General features: G+C 49.8%; 1 protein-coding gene across 1 annotated transcript in view; it reads left to right on the top strand.

Annotated features, from left to right (window-relative positions):
- Nucleotides 1-791: 791 nt before the first annotated feature.
- Nucleotides 792-13,942, top strand: part of LOC306815461 (olfactory receptor 14C36-like) — a gene marked incomplete at both ends in the record, with an annotated part of 167,712 nt that continues 154,561 nt past the window's right edge. The window contains one exon of the mRNA XM_079332018.1: nucleotides 792-1,679. Within this exon, the coding sequence (XP_079188144.1) occupies nucleotides 792-1,679 (888 nt within the window). The remainder of the gene's footprint in view (nucleotides 1,680-13,942) is intronic.

The raw sequence follows: 13,942 nt of genomic DNA, 5'->3' as shown, positions 1-13,942 counted from the left end.
TTTCTCCTCAAGGCAAGGGAAAGGGGCTGTCAGGTGTGTCTGTGTCACTGAGACTCCTGCACTGTCCCACTGGGCATCAGCAGATCTGCCTTAGATGTCCATCACAAAGTGTCTCCTCACCCTCCTCTGCCTACAGACAGCAGCAGCACCTTGGATTGCAGCATCTCAGTTTATCTGAGCTGCCCATAAGGCCCTGGCCTGGAGATGTCCCTGGGCAGTGCCCTGTGCTGGAAGAGGTGTGCAAGGCAGAGCAGAGCCCCCAGGGCGGGACTAGGCTCTGGAAGTACTGGCAGGGACAAGCTTTGTTTGCAGAGAAATAGCTCCCAGTAGGCAGAGCATCAGGCATTAGAGAGCCACAACAGTCCTGAATATCCCTCCCTGTCCATCTGCAGAGGAAAAAAGGTGGGGGTTTAGAGAGATTCGTTTTGAAACTGGAGCCTGAAAAAGTTTTTTTAAAGAAAATTTTATGTGTGAGAACTTTGTAAAAGCAGGAGGTAATGAGCAAAAAGCAGATGTGTAGGACCAGCAGGTCTGACTGCACAGGGGCACAGGGAGGCCTTTTATCCCAAAGAGATCCTAAAAGCTCAGGCTGAGAGCAATGCTGAGTTTGAGCCAGCAACTCAGCAGCAAAACCATAAACTAAAAAATAAAATCTTTTACACACTACTACCAAAGTGTGAGAAGATAATTTGAAAGTATTCTAAAGAATATTTCATAGGATTGGCTCAAAGAATTTGTTCCTACCTTGTCAAAGTCTTCTTTCAACAGCTCAGAATGCCCAGAGTGGAGTGATGTCCAACAGCAGCTCCACCAGCCACTTCCTCCTGCTGGCACTGGCAGACACGAGGCAGCTGCAGCTCCTGCACTTCTGCCTCTTCCTGGGCATCTCCCTGGCTGCCCTCCTGGCCAACGGCCTCATCATCAGCGCCGTAGCCTGCGGCCACCACCTGCACACCCCCATGTTCTTCTTCCTGCTCAACCTGGCCCTCACTGACCTGGGCTCCATCTGCACCACTGTCCCCAAAGCCATGCACAATTCCCTGTGGGACACCAGGAACATCTCCTACTCTGGATGTGCTGCTCAGGTGTTTTTCTTTGCATTTTTCATTGGATCAGAGTTTTCCCTCCTGACCATCATGTGCTACGACCGCTACGTGTCCATCTGCAAACCCCTGCACTATGGGACCCTCCTGGGCAGCAGAGCTTGTGTCCACATGGTAGCAGCTGCCTGGGCCAGTGCCCTTCTCAATGCTCTGCTGCACACGGCCAATACATTTTCACTGCCGCTGTGCCAGGGCAATGTCCTGGGCCAGTTCTTCTGTGAAATCCCACACATCCTCAAACTCTCCTGCTCCAAATCCTACCTCAGGAAACTTGGGCTTATTGCAGTTAGCATCTGTTTATCATTTGGCTGTTTTGTGTTCATTGTTTTCTCCTATGTGCAGATCTTCAGGGCTGTGCTGAGGATCCCCTCTGAGCAGGGACGGCACAAAGCCTTTTCCACCTGCATCCCTCACCTGGCTGTGGTCTCCCTGTTTATCAGCACAGGCACATTAGCCTACCTGAAGCCCCCCTCCATCTCCTTCCCATCCCTGGATCTGGCACTGTCAGTTCTGTACTCAGTGCTGCCTCCAGTCCTGAACCCCCTCGTCTACAGCCTGAGGAACCAGGAGCTCAAGGTTGCAGTGTGGACACTGATGACTGGCTGCTTTCAGAAAAGTTAAAGTGCTGGCCAATTTCTGCAGAACACTTGTAATAAAAACCACCTTTGATAATTCTTGGTTCCATTTTGGTGGTTCTTTTCCTTGTTTTACCACCTTTTAATACTGTCCACAAAGAAATGTCGTTGTTTGTGCCATTTCACATTTGGTTTCACTCCACCATCCCTGTGGCCACAGACTATGACAACGTGGGGCTGTGCTCTCAGGGGCCATAAATGTACTAAAGGATCTCCAAGGAAAGTTTTCACCAGAGTTCTCCAATATGTTCCCTTCTGTGGAATGCAGCAATGTCTATGTGCAGAGCTGGGGCAGATCAGTGCTGGCACAGCAGCTGTGTCCAGCAGTAGCAGCACTTGGTGTTGCCAGTGCTGCTCCCGTGCCACTGCCCTGCTGCCCTCCTGCCCCTCGTGCTGCTGCAGGGCCTGAGTGCTCTCAGGGCCAGGAACAGCCCTGGGGGTGGCAGTGCCGGGGCTGCAGCAGGAACAGGCCATGGGCACTGCTGGGGCAGCAATGACGCCTCAGGGCAGGGCCTGGGGGCTCCAGGCTCCTTGGCCAGGCTCTCTCCAGAACACTTGGCCAGGTCAATGCTGTCAGAGAAAACCCCTGTGAGCAGCCCCAGGCTGGCCATGAGCAGGCTGGGGGCAAACAGCATGGCTGATGCTCTGCAAGGTCCCTGCAAGGGGGAGACCCTGGCAAGGAGCAACAGAGCAGGGGCTGATCCATCCCCACTGCACTGGACAGCCCAGGGCAGTGTCCCAGAGTGTCCTCATGCACCTGCCAACAACATCCTCCCTCTGCAGCCCTGGCCTCTCCCCCAGCTCGCACAGGTGCCGCATCCTTGCAGGCACAGACACGGCAGCACTGGCTCAGGAGCCCCTGTTTGCACTGCACAGAGCAGGCGTCAGCACCCCCATGGTGCTGCTGTGGGGAGATGGAACTGAGTGAGCACAAATGCCATCAGCCCCTGGGGCCAGCAAGGGCTGGGGGACACCAAGGAAACCACTCAGATTTGTCATAGACTCTGCAGTCAGCCAGAAAGTTTGTTCCCATGAGCTGTCAGTTTCCTGTCCCACTTCAGATGTTGTTGCTCAGAGCTGGGCATGTCTGGCAGCCACCCCCAAACTGCCCTGAGAATTTCTTTTACTTCACAATTGCTCTCTTAATACCTCATTCCAGATTTCTTATTACAGCCCACCTCTATTCCCTCATGGACAAAGTCCCATCCCTGCCTGGCCTTTGCTCTCTGGCCCCACTCCCCATTTCAGTTCCTGAGCAGGCACCATGGGAACATCCCTTTGGGAGCAGGATCATCCTACAAGTTCTTCAGGAATTGTCTGCAGGCTCCTGCAGTGCCTCATGATGCTCCCTTGCCAGAGGCACCACAGGCCAGGGGGACACATCTGGGCTGCTGTGTCCGGGTGTGGGGCTCCCTGTTCTGGGCAGTGAGGAGGGGCTGGAGAGGCTCTGCAGGACTGACAGGATGGGCTTTGGGACTGTGAGGAGAAGCTGAGGGACCTGGGCTGCTGGACCTTGTGAAGAGGAGGCCCAGGGGTGGTTTCAGAGAATCACAGAATCAACCAGGCTGAAAATGATCTTTTAGATCATCAAATCCAACCTCTGTTTTAATATCACCTTGTCTCCCTGAGCCTCCTCTTCTCTCAGTGAACAACCCCAGCTCTCTCAGCGATTCCTCACTACACTTGTGTTCCAGACCTCTCACCAGCCTTTTTGCCCTTCTCTGCACATGCTCCAGCTCCCTCACGTCCTACTGAAATTGTGGGCTCAGAACTGGACACAGCACTCAAGGTGTGGCCTCTCCACTGCTGAGCACAGGGGAAGAATCACTGCCCTGCTGGCCACACCATTCCTGACCCAGGCCAGGAGCCATTGGCCTTCTTGGCCACCTGGGCACACTGCTGGCTTATGTCCAGCCTGCTGTCCATCAGTGCCCTCAGGTCCCTTTCTGCCTGTCCACTCTCCAGCCACTCTGTCTCCGGCCTGGAGGACTGCCGAGGTTGTTGTGCCCAAAGTGCCAGACCCAGCACTTGGTCTTGTTAAACCTCACCTTTTTGGATCTTAACCCTGGATCCAGCCTGTCCAGGTCCCTCTACAGAGCCCTCCTACCCTCCAGCACATCCACACCAGCCTGGTGTCATCTGCAAATTTGCTGATGGTGCACTCAATCCCCTTCTCCAGGCTGTCTATAAAGATGTTAAACAGGACTGGGCCCACACTGATCCCTGTAGGACATCACTGCACACACACTGGATGTGGCACCATTCCTCACCACTCTCTGGGCCCAGACATCCAGACAGTTCTTATTCCAGGGAATTGTGAACCAATCCAAGCCACAGGCTTCTGCTTTTCCAGAGAATGCTTTTGGACATGGTGTCAAGGGCTAAAGTTCTGATAGACAACATTGTCAGCCCTCCCTGCATCCACCAGGCCCTGGCAGAAAACTCTTGGTGGGCAGGAGCTGGGCAGGAGGCAGCCGAGTGCCATGGCAGCAAGGCAGGCCAGGAGCACCCGGGGCTGAGTGACCAGGACATCAAGGACATGGATTATCCAGGTCACTGGGGCCTGTTTGGGTTCCCCAGGGCAGGAAAGATGTCTGGCAACTGGAGCAGGGTGAGGGAAGGGCCTCCAAGGTGGGGCTGGAACTCTTTGCCTGTGAGGAGAGGCTGAGGGAGCTGGGCTCATCCAGCTGGGAGCAGGGAAGGCTGAGGGGCTCCTCATGCCAGCCTGGCAGTGCCAGCCAGGAGCTGATGGAGAACACAGAGCCAGGTTCTGCACTTGGGGACCTGGGGCAGGGGGGAAGACTAAATGTTTGGGAGAAGAATGAGGAGAAATCAGCCAGGAAATGTGGAAAACCTTTGTTTCCATGGGCTCAGACACGTTCTGAGATGCTGCCCCATCCCTGGCCATTGGGGTTTTTAAATTCAGACCAAATCAAGCTTTGAATTACTTGGTCTGGGACAGTTTTTGGTGGGTTGGACTTGCTGAGGTCCCTTCCAGCCTCAGGTCCCTGATGATCCCAGGACAATGCTGATCTTGATTTTGGAATGGGCCAGAGCAGATGTTTACAGGACAGGAGCCCTCTGGGGCTGTAGGGGATGTGCATTTTACAAGGGGCACAAGCACATCTCATTAGCTGGGGCATTTGAGTACTTGAAGAAATGTCCAAGTTTCCCCACCAGGAGATAACAGAAATTTCTTGAAATTTTACTGATGATAGGGGAAGAAATACCGATCTTCCTGTCAACCTGTGTTACCCCTGTACTGTCTATTATTTCATGTTCCTCTTCATTTGGGTGATTCCCCCTCTTCTGTTTAAATGGCCATGTCTAAGGACATCTGGACCAAGTGGTTCAATGGCCTTCCCATTGCTCCCAGATTTCCTTCTTCATTTATTCTCTGGTCATTCCACATTAGTCAACATGTAAATTTTGTTTAATTCTCTTAAAGAATCACCCTTCCTAATGTCTTTGTCTAAAACTGCACTCATATAGAAATACCTCGTGCATGGCAGATATAGCAATTATATCAAGACAGACATGACTGACACCATCATCAGTCCTTTATTAAGTACTTTTCATTTCTTCTTTCAGGCAACTCTGACCCTTTCCTCATGTGGAGCTCCACACAGCACTGACTTCTTCTCTCCTGTCTCTAAGTTTCCTTCTGCAAGACAGGCTAACCCCAGCCTGTCCCCATTGCGGACACCTAACCCTTTGTGTCCCTCACACAACATCTTACCTTGTCTGTCCCTTACACAATAACATGCCCCTTCCTCCTCACAGCACAGCCTGCAGACTTCATCCCAAACTGCAGCAGACTCTGGGTCTCAAGCTCTAACTGCATCTGTAACTTACCCTTGACTAGCTAGCTCAGACTTTTAGAATACCCATCCTCATTGGGCAGGCAAGGCTGTTTCCATTTCCCAACAATCAGTACAGGTATAATTCATTGGGAAAGATTGCCTTCTTTACTATCCTTACAAAATATCTTCCCACATAGGACATATCAGATACATTGCACAGAGCTGAGGAGAAATGGTGATGTTTATGGAATTATATCATTGTTACATTTTTTATGTTGGCCATGAAGAGAAACCTATCTATGCTTCTGAGTCTCACCAGTTCCTGACCCCCAAAGAACACAAACCTGTTGAGTTGTGGTTCCCACTGCAGGGGTGGCACTTGCACCTCCCTCCATCCCCAGAGCAAAGCTCCCCTGTCCCAGAAAGTGCCTGGCACTGCAGGGATGAAGGAAACAGGATAGGCTGTGGGGATCAGGGGCAGGTCACAGCCAGGGATTTGGGGTGGTTGTGAGCCCAGGGCAGGAGCCAGCCCTTGGCCTTGGCGAACCTCATCCCATTGTCCTGGGCCCATGGCTCCAGCCTGTGCAGATCCCTCTGCAGAGCTTTCTGCTCTGCAGCACAGCCACACTACCAGCCAGCCTGGGCTCACCTGGCATCTGACTGAGGGTGCCCTTAATGGCCTCGTCCAGATCAGCAAGAAAGAGACTGAACTGCCCTGGCCCCAATCCTGAACCCTGGGGATACCCCTGGATGTGGATCCATTGCCCAGCACTCCTTGGGCCTAGCCACCCACACAGATTTCTACCCAGGTAACAGATGCAGTAGAGCGTGTTGGATCAAGGTATTGTGATCCCAGAATATTGGCATTAGTGCAGCTGTAGCTGTGCACAAGAGAGCTCTTCAGCCACTTTCTCTCTTTTCCTTCCTCTGGGCATTGGAGGCAGCTCGTGACTTCAGTGTGGGGCTCGTGTGCAAAGAGCAAATCTGGGCAGAATCAGGGCTGGGAGGGTTTGGGGCATCCTGGGATCTGTGCTGGGCACAGGATGTGTTTTCCATTGCTCTGAGACTGTCTGCTGTGGAAAGGGGATGTAATATTCAGTAGAGGAATGATTTTTGTTTTTTATGGAGCTGTGCCTTCCCTAGGTTAGTTTACTCACAATAAATGAACATTCTTCTGTGTCTTGAGCAGTTCCTTCTCCAAGGAAAGCAGGTGGGAGTTGGTGCCATGGAGCTGAAAGCTGCAGGCACAGACTGGAGTGGAGGAAGCTCAGATTTGCACAAGGCTGCTCTGAGTGTCAGGGGTTGGATAAGGGAAATGGTGGGGTGGGGGTAAGGACAAAGTGTGATTGATGGTCAGCCATAAAGTATCTTGATTTTCATATCTATTCAGACTGCATTAGGAGGTGCTGGGGATCAATGTCAACTGGAGATTGCTGATATCAGTGTATAAACAGGAAAGGAATAAATGTGGAAAAGAAAGGATTTCTCTCATTTTGTTCTTAAATGAAATACGTTACAAATGGAATGAAAGCTTAGACAAGTACTGCCCTATGCTCAGGTTTCTGGCAGTAACTCTGTTTCAGGTAGCCTGCTGCCCAAATTGCTCTTTCGCACAAGTTCTTTACCATGGTGGATTAGGTCTATTCTAAAATGAATTATTTACTGAATGGATTCAACATAAACAGACAAGAATCTTTAAATTGACTACTTACTGTACAGGACAAACAAAAGAAGTGCAGGTAGATACAAACACAGTGCACATTAAACTTACCTTTATTACAGCTAGTGAAGAAATAGCAGAGATCAGGAGTCAATGCAACTTAACACCAAATTGATGAGGGAGTGCACATGGAGCCCTTTCACTCAGCTTCCAGAAAAGAAACCACGAAGATGCATCCAGAACTGGGAGAGAAGCTCTGCCCGTTTGCAGGGACTATGCAGAAGACTTCTGCTTTGTAAAAATTTTGTATGGCTTTTATTGTTTGTAAAGTGAAGTGTGTGTCACTCAGGAATTCAAGGTTTATCTCCCTTCAGCTGCTCTCAGAGCAAGATGCTCATGGTCAGCTGGGAATTCCACCTGCCTGGCACCAAAGAGAACTCAGGACAAGACTGATGTCCAGCCTGGGTTATCTCAGCAAATCCTGAGAGGGGGAAGATGCCCTGAGTGATGGCCTAGCTGATGGACAGATCAGATGAGCTCTGCTGGGCCACAGGGGAAGTCCTGCTGCAGGAACCTCATGGAACCAATGATCTGTTGTGACATTGTGATGCCTCATGGAACCAAGGGTGCGTTGTGACATTGGGATGGCTCATGGAACCAAGGAGACCATGGTGACACCAATGAACCTCATGGAACCAAGGGTCCATTGTGACAGATCAAGGCCTTATGGAACCATAAAGAACATTGTGACACCATGGGGCCCCATGGACCCAAATCTCCATTGTGACAGTTCAGAACCTCATGTAACCAAGGGGCCTTTGTGACACTGCAAGGCCTCAGGGAACCAAGGAGTGCAAAGGTGTCAAACATTGCTTGCAGGGCTCTGCCTTGGGGATGAGGAATTTCCTTGGCAGCACCTTGTGCCTGTATGCAGTGGAGAAATTTAAAAATTTTGGATTGCTTAAAAAAAAATTGAAACCCCCTCTTTGTCTGAGTGTTGTCAGTTCTCAGAAAGTCAGTGTAGAAAGGAAAAAGTAAAGAACCTTTGAAAGCTGAAGCACCTAGAGGCATTGAGCTCTACTGAATGTTGTTACTGACAAAGGCCCTCAAGAGACTAATTAAAGAAGGTAACTGGAGGCCATGTTTGCACAAAGTTCTCAGAGACTCCAAGGCAAAAGCAAAACCCAAAGCCCTTTGAAAAACCTGCAGTCCCAGGGAGAATGAAGGAGCTCCCAGGGCCATTCCTGACCAAGGCTCCCCAGGGACTGGTCCCAGCAGATCCCTGAGGCCACTGGGATGTGGGGGGATGCTGAGGGCAGTACAAGGGGTGACAATGCCCAGCCTTGCTGGGGCTGTGCCAGGAGCCCCCAGTGGCTCAGGACAAGGTGTCTCCTCGAGCCCTTGGTGGCACAGACCCTGCTGTGCCCCAGGGCACCAAGACTTGGCTTCTCTTTGTCCCCACCTGTCATCTCTGTCTCCAGTTCTCTGCTCTGATTGAGGCTTGGGGACACTTTCCCAGTTGTGTCCCTCACCAGGACCCATTAAAACTTTAAGGGACTTTGGAGTTTGATTCTCACTTGGAGTTCTTGAGAGATTTACTAAGAAACCATGGCTCTGCCTTGATTTCCCTCTGGTCTGGTGCAGTTCATTAGGAATGTTTCCTGTAATAGTTATCGAAAAACACTTCAAAGTGTTTCTTAAAAATATCCATTCCTATTTTAAAGGATGGATTTTATTACTGTTCTCTTTAAGCAGAGGTGATTGCAGCATTCTGTGGTTGATATTGATCCGGAGTTTCTCCTCAGGAGGTCTGGCCTGCTCAGAGAAGCTGTGTCTTGAGGTGTGATCCAGTGTGGACAACCTTGCTCCACATTCCCCAACCCCATCCTGTCTGTCCTCACTCACCTGGGACCTGCTTTGCTTGGAGAACTGCCTCCACTCAAGCAAACATGGTTTTCTCCCCTTTGTTTTACTTTTGAAGCAATCTAAAACACCTTATTTTCCCCTGTGAAAACAGACACCCTCCTCAGGTATGTACCAGCCCAAGGTGCCACCAAGGAGGTTCAGGCCGGGGACCGAGGTCTCAGGGGTGGTGCCTGGAGTCGGCGCCATTTTTACTTTGTGCCTCTAACTCCCAGCATGCCTTGCAGCCCCATAGAGCCCCATTGGAGCTGGGACTACAATACCCATCATGCACCGTGCTCCACAGAACCCCGGTATCCCCCCCCGTATGTCCAATAGATGTCCTCCAGAAACTCCAAGGATCCCTAAGTGTGCCCTCAGCGCCCATTCAGGTACCCCCAAAAACGTCCCAGAATTCCCTGAATGCTCCCAAGCCCACAGATGCCCATTACAGCCACTTCTGGGAATTCATCTCATGTCATCACCCGTGTGCTCAGAGCACCTTATAACACAGTCCCGTGCCTAAAACTCCTGCTGTGTCCCGTGCCCTAAAGAGCCAGGTTAGAGCTCCCCAAGCTCCCCCCAAGTGCTCCCGAACTGTAAACATTCCTCCCTGAGAACGTGAAGTTGCCGTTCAGAGGCAAAAGTGTCCCCCAAGTGCCCTCCCAGAGTTCGTAAACACTCCACTAGAATCACTTCCGGGACTACAGCTCCCATCATGCTTTGTGGTGCCATAGAGTGCTATTCAAGCAATGACTTCATCTCCCATCGTGCCCTGCGCTCCTCCAGGAGACATTGCAGCTGCACCTGGAATAACCATGATGCTCTGTGGCCCCATTAAACTGTATTATACCTACTCCTACAACTCCCATCATCGCCTGCACCCCAGAGAACCCCTTACAGACCCCCATGATCCACTTCAAAGCCCAGACTTTCCCTCAGGATCCCTAAGTTCATTTTTAGGGCCAACTCAATGCCTCCAAGTGTCCTCCTGTCCCTCAAAATTCTTCCCCCAGACCCAAAACTGCCCCGAATGTGCCCCAGAAATGTCTCCCTGGACCCCGAAGTGCCCACCCTGAACCTGTCTGAAAAAAAAAGATATAAAAAAGATAAAAAAATAACTCAAACATTATGAATTATCCTAAAAAGAGAGAAATAAAGAACCAATAGAGCTTAATTAATTAAGGAAATTGTATTACATAAAAGCAATGACCAATAATTTTTTTGGTTGCTAATAAAATATTTTTATTACAAATATAAAAATTTGGTCTAAAAAATAGAATAACAATATTACAAATAAGGAAAATTAATTTTAATTTTAAAATTAAATAACATTTTTATTACAAACAGAAATGAATGAGGTTTTTTATATTTTGGGTTGTTGGCACCAGGTGGGAGACATCATGATATGGTGATGATGGGGGTGAGGAGCAGGTTGTCCAAACAGGGTCAGCCTGCAAAGGGGCTCATTCTTCAATGTGCCCAGACCTCCTAAGGAGACATTCTGCATCAAGGTCATTTGGGAAATGCTTCTATCACTTCGCCTCTGAACTGAAAAATTGAAAAACATTCCCTTGAGTAAAGTCATGATGCACTTTCAAATCTTCCTTCTTAGGAAAACTCCAAAATGTCTCCAAGCATCTGCACAAGCCCTTGGGACTTGAAGACAAATGAAGAAATACAAAGAGCTCCTGGAATTTTTCTGTATTTTAATGATCCCCAAAATTGTTATGAATGGAGTCTTCAATTGTTCAGTTAATCAAACAACAAATATAAATTTAGCAATAATTTATTAATAATAGCAGTAATTGTATATAACCAAATTCAATCAAAGTATATTTGTTATGTATATTTAAATAAATGCAAAATTTGGCAGTGAGTATTTTAGTGTAATTGAGGTTGAGTTCAAATAAAGCATAAGCAAAACCAACCAGGGGTACGGGGAGGGCCCTTCCTCTCACACCATGCCAACTGAATCAAGCTAAAATCTCATTTATATAGTTTACTAATACATATTAATACAGAATATTCTGGAAATCTCCTCCTAGATCCTATTCCTAAAATCTCCGTCACTATGTTGTGTTGCTCATGCTTCAACAATGGTCGGGGGTCTCTCCTCCCTTCGGGGATCTTGTTTCTGGTGAAGGCTCTGGGTCTTCCTCAGGGTTCATTGTGTGACCTCTCAGGTAGAGCAGGCGCACTGACCTTAGAGTTATATAATTAAGCTGATGTTCCCATAACAAGCCAAGTGTCTAATGCTTGGAATCATCCCAATTTGGCTCAATTCAAAGACAAAAGTTTTATTTCTAGATGCTATTCTTAGACCTATACCCTTACTATCTCTACTCCCACTAAACAACTGGAGAATGATACCATCTGCTTTGCTTAACCTTCCTTTATCTTTTATGCATTGGAACAATAAATTACAATTATTCTATTGATAAGAAGCAACAATTTTGCTAATATAATTACAATTTAATTAGCAGAAATCATATTTATAACAGGACAGATTTGGGGCTGAGTCCAGGAGCCCCAGGCACTGAGACAAGGTTAAAGAAGCTGCTCAAGGAGTCAGAAGCAAAACTCCAAGTCCCTTGGAGCATCAGTGGCCCCACTGAGGGCAGGGACTGCCAAAGGCTCCTCAGGGACTGGTGAGAGCAGATCCTTGAGCGCAGGATTGCAGGAGACAAAGGCTGTGAGCAGGAACTGCAATGCTGAGCAAGGCCTGGGCTGGTTGGAGGCAGCAGAAAGGACAAGGGCTGAGCCCAGGCCTGGTCCAGCAGGGCCTGTCCCTCACGGGTGGCTCGGTGTTATTCCTGGGGCACTGGGATGGGAGGGGCAGCAAGGTCTGCAAGCCTTGCCAGCCTGCTCAGGGAGGGCCAAGGCAGCAGCAAAGTGCAGCCCCTGCAAGGAAAGTTCCTCCTGTGGGGCTCCAGAGGTGCTGCCCAGCCCAGGGCACAAAGGCCTGGGTGCCTCTGGCCCTGCCAGCCCTGCCCAGCCCTTGGCCATCTCTCCTGCAGCCTGTGCCCCTGTGCGTGCTGCTCCTCTGCCCTGGCTGGCTGCACACGCCCATCTCGCTGTCCCCCCAGCATTTCTCAGCCCAGCATTGCTGTGCCCTCCCTGGGCTCCCTGCACCCAGCGCTGCCGGCTCCTGGCACACAGAGCCATGGCATGGCCCAGCCTCAGCTGGGACACCTGGGCCACCAACATTCTGCCCTGGCAGGGAATTTGCTGTTTCCTCAGCTCCAGACTGAACCATCCAGGCTGCCTTTTAGGGAGGTTTCCTTCTCTTCCCACTGCCGAGGGAAGCTCTGTCTCCTGCTGTTCACAAACAGAGAAGGGCTGGGGGGAGATGTGGTGGTCGGAGGTTTTTTGGGATAAAGAGACCATTAAATTATTGAGTTTTTAAATATTTTGTGAAAGAAGGAGGGCCATGAACAAAACTTCTACACTGGACTTAAAGATAAACAACTTTGGCCTCTTCAGGATGCAGATTTGGGGATACCTGAATCAGGTAATGATTCCCTTTAAGGGAAAGAGCCTTTTCAAACAAAGGCATTCAGGAAAGATGAAAATACTTCAAGAAAGAAATTCTGATGGAGCAGGAGCAGCCTGGCCCTCTGCGCCAAAAGGTGAGCCAGTGAGGAAAAGGTCTGTCTGGGCATGGAGATTTTCCAGGAAGTAAGGGAAAAAGAAGGTGCATCAGCTTGGAAAGAGGAGCAGGCAATTCAGGAAGTGTTTTAGGATGTTATTAGCTTAGGAACAAAGAAAAGTAGAGAGCTGAAAGTTCAGTTAGAACTTAATCTGATAGCTTCTGTGAAAAAATAATGAAAAATAGTTTTATAATTAAAATAATAACAAAAGAAGGAACAAGGATAACCTCAGCTCTTGATTGGATCCAGTGGGGAATATTGTAAATAAAGATATTGAAGGTGTTGAGGTACGTAATACCTTTGTTGCCTCAGTTTTCAACAAGAGGACAGATTGTCCTCAGGACAAGTGTTTTCCTGAGCCAGTAGATGAGGACAGGGATCAGAACAGACCCCCTGTAAACCAGGAGAAATCAGCTAGGGTCCTGCTGAGCTACTCAGATGCTCACAGGTGTCTCTGGCACCAGATGGGATCCATTCTAGGGAGATGAGGGAACTGGTGGATGAGCTCCCCAAGCTGCTCTCCATCATTTACCATCAGTCCTGGCTCACCAGAGAGGTCCCAGAGGACTGGAGGTGCCAATGTGAGCCCATCCCCAAGAAGGGCTGGAAGGAGGATCTGGGGAACTCCAGGCCTCTCAGCCTGACCTCAGTGCCCAGCAAGGTGATGGAACAGATCACCCTGAGAGCCATCCCAGGCCACCTACAGGATGGCTGAGGGATCAGAGCCAGCCAGCATGGATTTCAATATCTGCATTGATGATCTGGATGAGGGCATTGAGTGCACCATCAGCAAATGTGCAGATGGCACCAAGTTGGGTGTGAGTGTGGATCTGCTGGAGAGTAGGAGGGTCTGCAAAGTGACCTGGACAGGCTGGATCCAGGGCCCAAATCCACCAAGGTGAGGTTTAACAAGACCAGGTGCAGGGTCCTCCACTTTGGCCACAACAATCCCTGCAGTGCTCCAGGCTGGGGACAGAGTGGCTGGGCAGTGGCCAGGCAGGAAGGGACCTGGGGATATGGACATGAGCCAGCAGTGTGTCCAGGTGGCCAAGAGGCCAATGGCTCCTGGCCTGGATCAGGAATGGTGTGGCCAGCAGGACCAGGGCAGTGATTTTTCCCCTGTGCTCAACAGTGGTTGGGCAGCACCTCGAGTGTTGTGTCCACTTCTGGGCTTCTGAATTTTGGA

The sequence above is a fragment of the Erithacus rubecula genome (assembly GCF_903797595.1).
Source record: "Erithacus rubecula genome assembly, contig: scaffold_137_arrow_ctg1, whole genome shotgun sequence".
NCBI lineage: Eukaryota > Metazoa > Chordata > Aves > Passeriformes > Muscicapidae > Erithacus > Erithacus rubecula.
Note: the sequence above shows the minus strand (reverse complement) of the source record. Positions and strands in the feature narration are given on the sequence as shown.